Here is a 13,734-nt window from a genome sequence, read left to right on the forward strand (position 1 = left end):
TTCAAGGACAGTTGCAAAATGTGCCCCCAGCTGTGCTTTCAATTCCAAATGTACCGGAGGCAGGTGCACACGATATTGAAGGGATGTTTTTAGGGGTGGGGTAAGGCTTTGGAGGCCATGATCCGCCCCATATTTCATGACTATGCCCCCTTTTCATGCCAGTGCCAGATTCGACAAAGAAAAAGTTTGGAGGTATACTTAAACGTAGTATCAGATCTTACAGGAGGATACTGTTCCAGATGTCCCTAAACTAAGGCCATAGGATTACAAATTAACTTTTACTGTGCATGAAACATGCAACTGTTTCATCTTTACAGAAATATTAAGGCATGTAAAAGTCTACAGTACACAGGTGGTGTTTTATATAAGGTTAATAATCAGTCAATTATTTACTCTATCCATTGTTAGATGATGCATTATGATATTAAATAAGGTTTTCTTTAAATCTAGGAACTAGTTTCTTTTGTGTGAGACTGATGTGACATATTTACAACTTGTTGACAACTCGTTCAAATATTTTCCATTGACACACTGTGGCTGATCTTGATCATGCAAGCATATTAAACACTGTCTGCTGTCTAGGTTGACCATATTATATAATTCAATCTCATTTATAACATGTTTAGTAAACTTTGCTATGAAGTCTTTTTTTGCATTTTCCCTCATATGTGATAAATGTTAACATATACTGTACAAATGATATGATTGCATCCAGTATACAAAATAACAGGTATTGAACTGTGTAGTTGGTCAATATAAAAAATAGGGACATTTCCAGGGACAAACCTTTAAAACATGAGACCATCACTGGAATTTAGAGACCGTTGTCAACTATGGATACAACTCATACAGTTATTAATGCATATTATAGATATGGTTACAGTAGACATTTGTTGCATAGACTGTGGGAGGCAAGTCACCAAGGGGTAAATGTATCATACTCCAGTTTCTTCAAGTCGCCAGAAATCGGCGAGTTGACATCTAAAATTTAAAACGGCGCTGCCTTGTAAAGGGAAACTTGCCTTTACAAGGCAGCGCCGCTTTAAATTTTAGCTGTCAACTCGCCGATTTCCGGCGACTTGAAGAAACCGGAGTCAGGCCCGGCGCTCCCATTAGGCAACCTTAGGCAGTTGCCTAGTGCGCCGGGACCTGCAGGGCGCCGCTGACAAGGTTTTCTAATCTAGTCAGCGGTGCAGGAGAGAAGGGCAGCGGCGGCGGGGTGCCGCCGCTGTTTTTCCATCTCACTCTAGTCACACTGACGTCAGTGATCATGTGATAGTCTGTCCGGCGGCGCCTCTGAGTTCTCCCCTCCCCTCTCAGCATGCATCGCGAGGAGCAGCTAGAGGAAGAAAAGGTAAGTAACATTTAATTAATTATTCTTTTATCTGGTGTGCGGGGTGCGGTGAGCGGGGAGCGGGGAGTGGGGGAGCGGGCGAGCGGGGGGCGGGGAGGGAGCGAGCGGCGGCAGCGTTATTTTGCCTAGGGCGCCGTGAACCCTAGCACCGGCGCTGACCGGAGTATTATACATTTACTCCCAAATGTATGTTGAGACATGGTGTTCTCATAAGAATAACTATATCATGCATTAAGTGGCACATAGTAGCAGCGTATACACAAACAGAATCAGGTTCAGTAGACAGTTTTTCAACTGAAAAAATTCACATAAAAAAATTACACATTTACATTATTTGCAGACTGTAACGGAAATATTGTATTTGTTGTTCAGCGCAGATTTGTAAATAATTAGGTGTTTACAACAATTTAACCTGCACTATGGTGGATTCAAGGGAGATGGGAAGTCTAAAAAAATTCAATACCCCACCCTCTTGATTTTTAGAAGATGACACAGGCTTTAGTTGTCAGAACATTCACCAGTGAAGAAAACATATTTGGCTTGCTTTGACCTTGTCAGTAAAAGGTAGTTTGGTCTGGTTAGCAGTGTAATGAGCCATATAAGCAACCTCACTAGAACAATGATTAGTGATAAAGAGGCCTTAAGGCACTGCTTCTTCTGAAAACTGTGCAAATAACCTTCTCCAAAAGGTGAATGGACTTCTGGAAGATGACATTATCGTTTCTCAATCTGTGTCCTTTACAGGCTCACTGTTTCATTTAAAAAATTCATAAGGATTACATTTAGTGGATGGGCTCTGAGGGAACAACCAATTGTGTCCATTGGCTGAGAGCTCAATTATTGCTTAGTTCTGTGATCTACTTGACCATTTTCTTAGGGTTGAAGTGACCTGGTTAATAACAACTACACTATGCTGTGTCTGGTAGCCTGCACAGTGTGGGGGATCAAGAACCACAAAAGTGGTAGTAGTTGCACTGACAGAAGTCATTTATTGTTTTGGTACTATGCTTAAATTGTATTAAAATATCCATTTGGGATTATAACTGATGTAGTCAATGACCTAGTGATCTTGAAAAAAGAATGAGGAAATTAAATTTATATTTTACAATTAACATGAAACTACATATGGTTAGTAAGATGTAACTTGCCTTCAGCTTGTACTCTTTGCGGTTAAGGATGACAGCAGTAATTTGCTGGTCCATGAATAAAAGGATTGTAATCAAAAGTGCTGGAACACCAGAAAGAAGGCACACCCACCATGGATTTCCTCCAAAGGGAAACACAAACCAACCTCTGTTTTGGTTTGTTGGCTATAAAGACAAAAAAAAACATTAAATCCAACTTAAACAAAAACAAATCAGAGCAAAATACATTTGTAGGTTGTTAGATACATCATCAGACTCATACAATTTCATAACAAAGAATATAAATAAGAGGTTTTTATTCAGATGTGTAAATGATTTTAAATTATCATTAACACTCCCTCACTACAGCTATATTTTACAGTAAACAGTATAGCTTGAAGACATTAGTGGGCCTAGGGCTAAGATCACTTTAGTGTGAAGCCCCATAAAACTCTAAACTTGAAAGGTAGCTCAAAACTACACTTTAAAAGTGTGTAGTATCATTGTTTCCCCTAGTGAAATCCACTATGAGATTAAACTCTGAGTAAAGTTTAGAGATCCGTTAAGACTACCTTTTAGAGCTTGATCTAAGTTTGAAGTTAGGACTTACTGTGGTGAGAGCAGGGATATGGCCCATGCCACTAATGACCTCTGGACACCTTTCACTCCCACTCTAGGTGTGTAGGGAGGCACAGGGCATTGTATGTATCATTGTGTTCAAAGTACCCCACTTGACCAGCTTTCATTCATTTTCATTTTGCATGACAGTGGACATAATCAACTGTGTTTCAAGACACATAACTGCATAGTAATATTAGCATGTATCCAGTTATTATGTCAGTGCAAATAAAGTGTATGCAGTAATCATTACATACACTAAATGAAAATCATACTTGCATCAATTTGAAATTGATATAGCATTTGATCAGCACTCACAAGCCCTCACATTAACATGATTTGCTGCAAAACATTCATGTTGATGTCTAAAGAGTTATGTTAGAAACAGTATACATTTAGTTTGGGGATTTAATCATAAGATTAGTGTAAGATGTAGATGACTCCCAAAATTGTACAATTTTCCAGACTGTTTATTGTAAATTAGACCTGGGTGTATGATTAATAAAGCTGTATGTGTTCTGCTACCATCTTTGAAAACATGTCTATGTATGATCACTTTTAATGAATCTATATGTCACAATAAACATCTCTGCATCTATAGTAACCTTTCCTGATCGTTTGCTTTGGCTAATTTATTGAGGTATTGTGTTGCTTTAGAACCTTCACTTGCATTTAGGTCATGGCATATGTCCTTTTGGGCTAATTAGTAATTTCCATTAATGTACAGCGAATATTGGTCAGGCACTATAAATGGGCCATTATTTACAGACTGTTGATCTTGTCTACTATAGCTGTGCTCATAAGCATGAATCCATAGCACCTCTGACAGAGGACGATGTTGGGCTCATCTCCCATCATACCCTATAGTCACCAGCTCACAATATTTTTGCTGCCATCTTGATATGTCAAGATAGTTTCCATCCAAGTTGCAGTAGCACAAAAATAGGTATACGAAAACGGAGTATACTATTTGCACTGTGGGCAGTGGTGGAACTATCACCATTGCAGGGTGTGCAGCCACCTCACGGGCTGGAGGTGATGGGGGCATGGTAATGCCTGTCCACCCTTCTGAGGCCCCTGTTCTGTGATTGCGGTAGCCCCCATGGATTGGACGGATTACTCCGACCTAAAATGTCACTAACCTAAACATCTTCACTGCATTTCATGCTTGAATATTAAACTCCCCTACACATAAATCTGATTCATTAAGAAATTCTGAAATTAAAAAACACTTTAGAAATCCAGGGAACCTCAAACTTTTTAACATCCCCATTGATAATCCACATTCACATTGTAAATCCAAACTACTCTCTAACTTCCACTCCCGGCTTCCCCCAGTGGACAGAATCGGGATGACCACAGCCTTGATCTTGCATTATCTACACTATACTCAGTTTCTGATTTATTTAACACTACTTCTCTTTTCTCGGATAATCACTTTATTATGTACAAGCTCTCCAGAATTACTTTAACCTCTGTACTTTGGTGACCCTCTGCCCCCAGACCAATTGCTGTGTGATTGGATCATATTGGCCTATAAGCACTTTAACCCTTGCAAACTGGCTGAACCTCATGTATCAAACACCTCTTGTCCTAGAAATTGTAAGCTTGTGAGCAGGGCACTCTTACCTCTTTGTTTGTCCATTAATACCCTGTCTCATTTTATTACAGTGTTTGTTACCTATTGTAAAGAGCTATAGAATATGCTGGCACTATATAAATAAATGTTAAAAAAATACAAATAAATACAAATAAAGGAATGATATGGATCAGCTGCATCACAATATGGCACTTGTATTCAGTATATTGGTGTCTGAAGAAAGATGTGTTTTATATGGTATACTATGTTTTTTAAAGAAAAACAAATAATGGAAATATGTTCTGGTAGCTGTCACTTAGCACCGTTTGCACTAGGTTTGAGAAACTGTGAGTTAAAGAACACATACTTGGTTCTGCAGATTATAACAGAAGCCAGGACTGTTGTTGAAAACAGATACTATGTAAGCAACAAGTGCTTGTTAGTGGGATAGCTGCAGTAAGCAAAATAGAGTATGCAAAAGCTCATGGTAAACACGAATGAATACCTTGTGACAAACCTTTTCTGGCTGTACTACAAATATGTTATGCTTTTGTCATATATGTTATGCTTTGTCATATATGATTCTCCATATTGCTCAAACATTAAAGTCACATTGTGAATCATGTTATCCATAAGCAACATTTATGGTGGTAATATAGATGGTGACGGTTGTACATCAAAGTTTCATGCTGAGAAATTGTTGCTCATGAAACAGTTGAGCTGTCTTGGACACTGAAACACCTGCCATATTTGCTCCAAGAATCCATTTCTCTTTCAAACTCACTGTGGTTTCCTCTTGCTGTAATGCCAGCCATAGTAATAGGCAACCAGGGCAATCCACCACTTTTATATATGACCCTGACCACGGTGGGAAGTTATTTTTTGCTTAATTAACACATGAGCCACTCTTGTGTCAAATCACTTGCTTTTAATATGCTTGGTTTCCCTAATTTAACCAGTGCTTTAATTTTTATGTATCCAAATGGTTTCAATCATGAGTGGTGGTAATTGTTTTCACGATTACCACCATTCCGACACGAGGATTCCTACACTTAAAACCGAATGTGTGAAAAAACGATTTAAATATAAGCAGAATTAACTCCATACCGACGCTGTAGATCTCCGATCGCAGCAGAATGCTGACCGCAAGTTATTCTGACTAGTCAGGTGTCCGTCACTAGACTTTCACGTCATTGCGACCTCTATCACTTTTAATTTAAAGCAGCAATGTTGGGTTAAGTGTTTAAACACTTAACCTGCAGGGTCCTGACATTGCCTCTTTAAATTAAAAGTGATAGAGGTTGCAATGACGTGAAAGTCTTTTTTAGAGATGTTCACTGACTCCCGTGTTCTGGTTTTGGTTTTGGTTTTGGATCTGGATTAACTTCGTGTTTTGGTTTTGATTTTGGCAAAACCATCCTTGCGTGTTTTGATTTTGGTTTTAATTTTGGATCCCTATTTTTTGCTAAAGTCCCATTTTTTTGCTAAAATCAAATAATTTTGCTTTTTTTCCCCCTACTTTATTATTAACCTCAATAACACTTATTTCATGTCATTTGCAGTCAATTTGGACCATCTCACAGGTCGCAATATTATTTTCATACACAAAGACTGCAGCAACCTGGCTGGATGCTAAGCGACAGAGCAAAAACTCAAACACACGGCAGTTCCTAGCACATCTAGGAAACATTGCCACACAGCAGTGTCAGTAAAGAAAAGTGGAGCAAGATGGAATTGTCCTTAGATCATGAAATCAGTTATGGTTCATTTGATCCCTCCACCCGTTCCTTGGATATTTGTGGTAATTCTATAGCTAATACATGGCTTTTATCAGACCCAGACCAATCCAGGGTGCCTGACAATGCACTAAAAAGAGCCATTGTAATTCACAACAAAAAGCAAGTTCATCACTGAGCTTCAAATCAGCCCCAATTCCCCAAAAAATATAATATAGTTAGGTACCTTTGACATTAAGTGCAGATTACAAACACTTTGTGCAATAATGAGGAAACAGCAGCAAAGTGGAAGGTAATACATATACACGTCTATTTAGACGTCCATGCTTACATTACTTCTGCAAGCAACGTTGTTCTTTGTTAATAAAACTATTGTCTTTATAACGTTCAAAAAAATTAAAAATAATCCTCCACCATTCTTTGGATGCTGTTACGTTAAAGCAGAGGTGTCACTAATTTTGGTCAATTCTTTTACTGTAGATAAGACCAGATGTCAAAATGTTGTGCTGAGTCATCTGCATCATCAATGGGTGTCTAAGATTTTTGCAAAAAACAAAACAGTATATAGCACATGTAGGTAACATTGGCACACAGCGGTAGCTGAAAGGAAAAGTGGTGCAAGATGGAATTGTCCTTGGGCCCTCCCACCCACCTTTATGTTGGATCTTAAAAAGGACATGCACACTTTAACAAACCAAATACTTCAACGACAAGGAGTGCCACTTTTGAGGGTTATAGGCTTGGTTTGTTTGGGCCCCCACAAAACAAGCTAACAATGGGCTTAAGGCCCCTAAGGTAACAGTGTTGTTAATGAACTCTACTGTGGCAAGATGTTGTTGTCATTATCCTCAGCTTTATCCTCAATCTCATCAGTTTGTACATCATCCTTACACATTATTAATTCATCACCGCTGGAATCCATCATTACAGAAGTCTCAGTATTTTTATGTAATTGGCGGGAAAGGCCTTCCTCGTGGAAATTAAAGTTAATTTTTATGAACATCATCTTTTCCACATTTTGAGGAAGTAGCCTGCTACGTCGATCGCTGACAAGGTTTCCGGCTGTGCTGAAAAATCTTTCCAAGTACACACTGGAGGGTGGGCAGCTTAGGCAGTGCAAAGTGAGTTGGCACATGGGTCTCTAAATTCCCTTTTTTTTCTCTCAGTATGTAAAAGGACTGTCTGATGTGTCTATTTGCATGCTGTCATGAAAATAATCCTCCACCATCCTTTGGATGTTGATAGTAGGATCAGGTAGAGTTACGGCAGAGGTGTCATGTTCTTTGGTCAATTCTTTTAGACCAGACCAGGGGCTAGATTTACTAACAGGCGGGATGCTCGGTGTCTTTAAGCCGCCATGCATCGCCGCGTTTTTCCGGCAGGTTTGCATGGCAAACAGCCGGATTTATGAAAGGGCGAGTTTCAGCTTCAAGTTGAAGCCGCCGGCGATGTCACTGCGGGATGCAATGCTCCAAGCCGTCGGCGGCTTTGAATGGAACATAGCGCTTTTGCTTTAAATGATGGCGCTTTCATGTGATGGCGTTTTTTTTTTAAAAATACACCTGTCTCATGGCGTTTTACTATTGGCTACTTTCAAAGTCAGGAGATTTGACATCACAAGCCCTATATAAAGCACTGGCCTGCCACTTTTTCTTTGATAGGGTTTTGAGGAGTATAGAGAGAGGAGTTTGGAGGATTGTGGTTTGGTGAGAGTTGGTGAGAGTTGGTTTAGAGTGGTCTGGTGCAGCGATTTTTGATTGAAGTGTGAGTAGTCCTGTGGTCTTTTTCAGTTTTGTGCATATATTTTCTGATTTAATTTCTGTCTTGTATTTATTGTATTTGTCTATTCCTTTGTCTCTGTTACTTGTATGTGAGTGTGTTGTGAATGTTTCTGTAGTTAGTCTAGTTTGTCCTTTGTGTTTGTCAGTCCTTCTGTGTTAACTGTTTTTGTGTATTCATTGTGAATATGGCTAGAGATAGGAGGGGGGCAGAGACTGAGGAGAGGGAGATGGAGCTGGAGGGGGCAGAGGAAGGTGAGGAAGGGTTAGAGGAGTCAGGACAGGGCAGGAAGACCAAGTCAGGGAGGAATGTTCATTTCTCTCATGATGAAAATTGTGTGCTGGTGCACAATATAGTTCCCTGCTACGAGGTAATATTAGGGAACCTGCCAGCCCGTACTCCGCTAAGGCGGCACCACCAATTGTGGAGGCAAATCTGTGAGGCCACTAAAGCGGTCAGTGGCTCACTGCTGCAAAAGATTCTCGGACATTAAGAGGAGGCTCAAAGAAAAAATGGCAGAGGAAAGGAGGGCAGCAAGAAGAACGGGTGGTGGACCCCCACTTCGTGTTGAATACACCAGCTATGAGGAGGAGCTGCGGCAGATACTGCCCCGTGAGATTGTAGAGGGGGTTAATGTGCAAGATACCAATTCACCCTTGTTTGGCCAAGTAGTTGGTGAGTTATTTGCATTTTTTACTCTAACAGTATTGCAAGTACAAATTTTTTTAACATTCTTTTTTTTATTTTTTTCAAACACATTTTTCAAATATACTGTATATATTCCAAATTATTGTTGCTGCAAATACATTGTATGCTTTTATTAATACATCCAGCATCGCCTGTAAGAGATCTAATGCCCAGTCCAAGGTCTACGCCTCCACCTTCTGTGAGGGATTCTGCCCCTGAAGATCAAGCAGGTGCGTGTACTATGAGGGAGAAACAATGGAGTTAGATGTTTTTATGTGCAAATGTTGGTGTCCATGTTATATATCTTGATTTGTATATGGTTTGCATTGAAAACATCATGTACTACACAGAGGGAGAACTAAAATAATATTAGCTTACCCAAAAGCACGGTCTTGCAGCATTTGGCTGCCTGCACCATCATATTTGTTGTTCAAAATAATTTGCTTTTCTATCCCCCTCCCCCATACATACTCCAAATGAGAATGTGTATTCAAAAGATAAAAAGTGCATCCTTAAGCAGGTTGCATAGGACAAGTAATCCGGAATGCAAACAATGTTAAACAATCTAAAGTTGAAAAAGATTATTCTTTTCTATCCAGTGCAATATACAAACATATTATATCCTATATACTTACCGTGATTTTTCAAACACAGGTCCGTCTTCATATCAGGCACCTCAGCGGGAGTCCTTGGCCATGTCACCTGACCCAGAGGATGAAACAGTCATCACCCTCCAAACTGTTGATGTCACTGTCTCTGGCCTCCACAAGCAATCACCTGGGCCTGCAGAACCAACCGCACAGCAGCAAACTGCACCTCCTATTTTGGATCCAGGGAAAGAAATGGCACAGTCAATTGCCCAATTCCAACAACTGCAATCACAGTTTATGGACACACAGACCAGGCACATGTCTCATATTGTGGGCCATTTGAGGCGGGCACACCGCAGCAATAGCCAAATTCCTGCTGCCTTGAATAGAATAGCTACTGCTATAGAGCAGTCGAATGTGACAATGGTCCAAATGACTGGTGCTGTGGAGTCATTACATTCAACAGTTAGGGAGGTAAATGCGAACGTTAACCGGATGGCAGGCCAAATCCATCAAGAAATCATGGCCCGTTTCCCTGCACCTATCTCATCAGCCACAGGCAGTACCGCTAGCACGCCTAGCAGATCAGTACAGAGTACTCCTCCAAGGAGAGTTGCTCGCACCAGGGGTGGCCGAGGTAGAAGAGAGAGTGGCTCCAGAGGTACTGATGTGCCTGCGAAAAGGCGTCGCTAGCCTAATTCTTTTGTTTCCTGTATATGTTTTTTTATGCATGTGTATGCATTGTATTTTTATGTTTATGCGTTCTATTGCAATAAATGCAGTTACATTTCAATGCTATCAGTCATCTTTTCTGCAAATTAAACAAGAGTATACTGCTTTAAAAAAACAATGCACTAATTCCACTTACACATTGACATCTGACTGAAACTTTCCAGGGACGTTCACATTTACAACATGAGGAGTACACACTATCCTCTGTTTAAAGGTTCCAAACTCTAAGAAAAACAAAAAAAAACATTGCACTCACATCAAACACATTTAATAGCAATAAATGTTTTTTCTAGTATGCACTTACATGTAAAGTAGTTTGTAATGAGATGGTCTCTAATCTGCCTCCCCCCTCTGTGCTCTGCACATCACCAGATGGGACACGGACCCCTACTTGTTCACTGTCTACTGCAATAATCGGTGGGGTAAGTTGATGTAAAGCTAGATTATGTAGCAGACAGCAAGCCAGGACAATATCAGACACCTTTTCAGGTGCATACATAAGCACCCCACTAGATTTATCTAGGCACCTGAACCTGGTTTTCAAGAGTCCAAAGGTACGCTCTATCAAACCTCTCTAGTGGCTATGTGTGCCTCATTGTATTTGTGCTGTGCAGGAGTCTGAGGATGCAGCAGAGGAGTCATTAGCCAGGAGCGACACCCATATCCTGAATCTCCTGTAATAAAACAAAAATGTAAACTACCATTTTATTTGAGCATGTTGTACAGCAGTTAGCACATGTGAGGTAAATTGAACAATGATAAGAGATATATAAAACATGGTAAGTACATACCCAAAAGCCATCCCTCCGGCATTTCACCACTTTCATATTTGGCATAAAGGGTAGACTGTCTCAGGATAAAGGCGTCATGACATGACCCAGGATATCCTGCAACAACACTCATTATACGCAGGTTAGCACCACACACAACCTGCACATTCAGGGAGTGGTAATGATGGCGATTAACGAAAACCTCTGCCCTGTGGTGAGGTGGTCTCAGGCCAATATGAGTGCAATCTATTGCTCCCATTACATTTGGGATACTTGTGACCCTATAGAAAGCTACCTTTAGCTCATACCACTGTGACTCCTGGCTGGGGAAGCAGATATATCTAGGGCACACTCTTTTAAGGGCACATAAGACCTGTCCAAAATGTCTTGAAAATGTAGGCTGCGTTATGCCAATCACTCTGGAGGACACAGATTGAAAGAAAACTGTTGCCAAAAAGTGAACTGCACACAGTAGTTTGTGTTGTCCTGACATTAGAGTGGCTGGTTATAGGCTCCAAATCATCCTTCACTTGCTCATAAAGTCTCATCAGGTTACGACGATTGAGCCGAAACATTTGTACTATGTCTACATCAGCCAAAGAATACACATTCAGACGCACTGTAAATGCACGTGGAGTACGCAGTCTGCGCAGGGCCACCTTAACAACATTATGGGCCCCCGGGCTAAGCAGTGCACCGGGGCCCCTAGATATAGATATAGATATAGATATATAGATAAAAGCACAAAATCAATATAATGAGGCGCTAGCAACCACACTGTAACCACCAATATATATATAATTGGTATAGAAATGTACCAGGTGATCAGACCCGTAATAGAAGAACACACATAGCTCAATTTAAGAGCGGCAGCCACAGGTGACTTGTGTCCAGATGGTTAATCCGGAGGAATTAGAGTAACTGTTGATAGAAAAAACAAGTAGGGCGCCCAATGTGTAGTATCAGATAGAAATGGGGACGATGTAATAAACTGCGTACCGTAAGGATTCCAGGATCATGTAGTATGGTAGGAGTTCCTCTTCAGAGGTAATACCTCCTCCTTGCCCACAGGATGACGACAATGTGGATATAAAAGCACATATAGTGTAGTATAGTCGTGTAATATAACACCAATTGTGATAGATCCAACACCACTATCAATAGTGGAAACCCAAAAACCAAATAACTTTAATATTAGGTATACACCACCAAGTGGATATAAAAAGTCTGCGTACCAGAGATCCTATTGTATAAGCGACGTAAGTATGCTCAAGATCAACAATCCATCATAGTGAGATCAATCAGACAGATCTCATAGGCAGACAGACAAAAAACAAAATTGCCATGTCAGAGTAAAAAATAGCCATTTAATAAAAAGAGTAATATAAACTCACATGAGGTACAGAAATGATGCCAGTAGAATGTCAGTAGGATCAAATAGCTCAACGCGTTTCGTCCTAACACCGTGGGACTTCCTCAGGAGCAGAATGCACAATGACTAAATCAGTCAAAAGCACCGGCTTTTAACCGGGCGGACGCCATATTGGCGCATGCGCAGAACCAGCGTGTATCGCGCAAGAGTGAGAATAACTTTATTAACAAACACACTAGTCGTTAAAAATGGAGTGAAAAGTTTGCTCAATACATTTTTAGAAATACGAGCTCTATTGTAATCCCATATGGGAAATTAACTTAGAACACAGTCATCAACCCACAATCTAGCCATATTAACTCCGGAAACGCGGAGTAGTACAAAGAAATTAAAACAATAATACATAAAAATACATAGTGATATACTAACTGCATACATATATTTATAGCAGCATATTCAATTAATAATCAAAATTCAATATCCATAGACTACATTACTTTTAAAGGATATAGAACAGCTGTAATATCTCCCTACAAATATACAGTAAACCGAACAATAGTATATGTGTATTAATATACAAAATATACATAGAACAGGTTAACCAAGTATATGGAACAATTATGTCCCCTAAGGTCATATGGTCATATAAATACATGTAAATCTAATACAAATCATTATACTAAAATGTAAAATAATAAAATAATAAAATTCAAGGGGATGGTTATTAAAGAAAAGGGGCTATTTTGTACATCTCATTTAAACCAGTCGGTATTAGAGTCCCCAGTTGGAAAATCCAAAACATTTCCCGTTGGGAAAGTTTTCATTGTAAGTCACCTCCTCTTGACTTAAGTGATACTTTCTCCAGGGCCATAAATTTAAGATATTTCGGATCACTATTATGTTTAGATACAAAATGTCTGGACACCGAATGACTCTGCACACCATTCTTAATATTTCGTATGTGTTCCTGGATCCTTAGCTTAAGTGGGCATTTTGTTTTGCCCACATACTTCAGGTTACATGAACACTCTAACATATAGATGACTGATGTTGTCAAACAGTCAATTCTTTGTTTCACACTAAATTGTCTACTATTGTCAAAATTAGAAAAAACAGTTTTCGTTGTACTCATGTATCGATAAATATTGCAATGGGTACATTTCACAGAACCTATATTGTTCATTAACAAGCTTGAAGGTTTTGATGGAGGGATATCCTTAAGAAGCAAACTGGGAGCAATTAAATCCTTTAAGTTGCGATTTTTTCGAAATATTAAAGATGGTTTAACTGGAAGGATTTGGGACAAAATTGGATCTCTTAATAGAATGCCCCAATGTCTATTAAGTGTTGCTTTTATCCGATTCTCACCACTACTAAATTCTGTGATAAACGG

The 13,734-nt window shown here is 39.7% G+C and overlaps 1 protein-coding gene across 2 annotated transcripts in view; it reads right to left on the reverse strand.

Moving 5' to 3' along the window:
- The window catches only part of LOC142152768 (electrogenic sodium bicarbonate cotransporter 1-like), a 351,181-nt gene that overhangs the window by 112,543 nt on the left and 224,904 nt on the right, over nt 1–13,734 (reverse strand). For both annotated transcript variants that reach the window (XM_075209752.1, XM_075209753.1), the window contains exon 15: nt 2,503–2,664. In XM_075209752.1, the coding sequence (XP_075065853.1) occupies nt 2,503–2,664 (162 nt within the window). The remainder of the gene's footprint in view (nt 1–2,502; nt 2,665–13,734) is intronic.

The sequence above is a fragment of the Mixophyes fleayi genome, chromosome 4 (genome assembly GCF_038048845.1).
Source record: "Mixophyes fleayi isolate aMixFle1 chromosome 4, aMixFle1.hap1, whole genome shotgun sequence".
In the NCBI taxonomy this organism is placed as follows: domain Eukaryota; kingdom Metazoa; phylum Chordata; class Amphibia; order Anura; family Limnodynastidae; genus Mixophyes; species Mixophyes fleayi.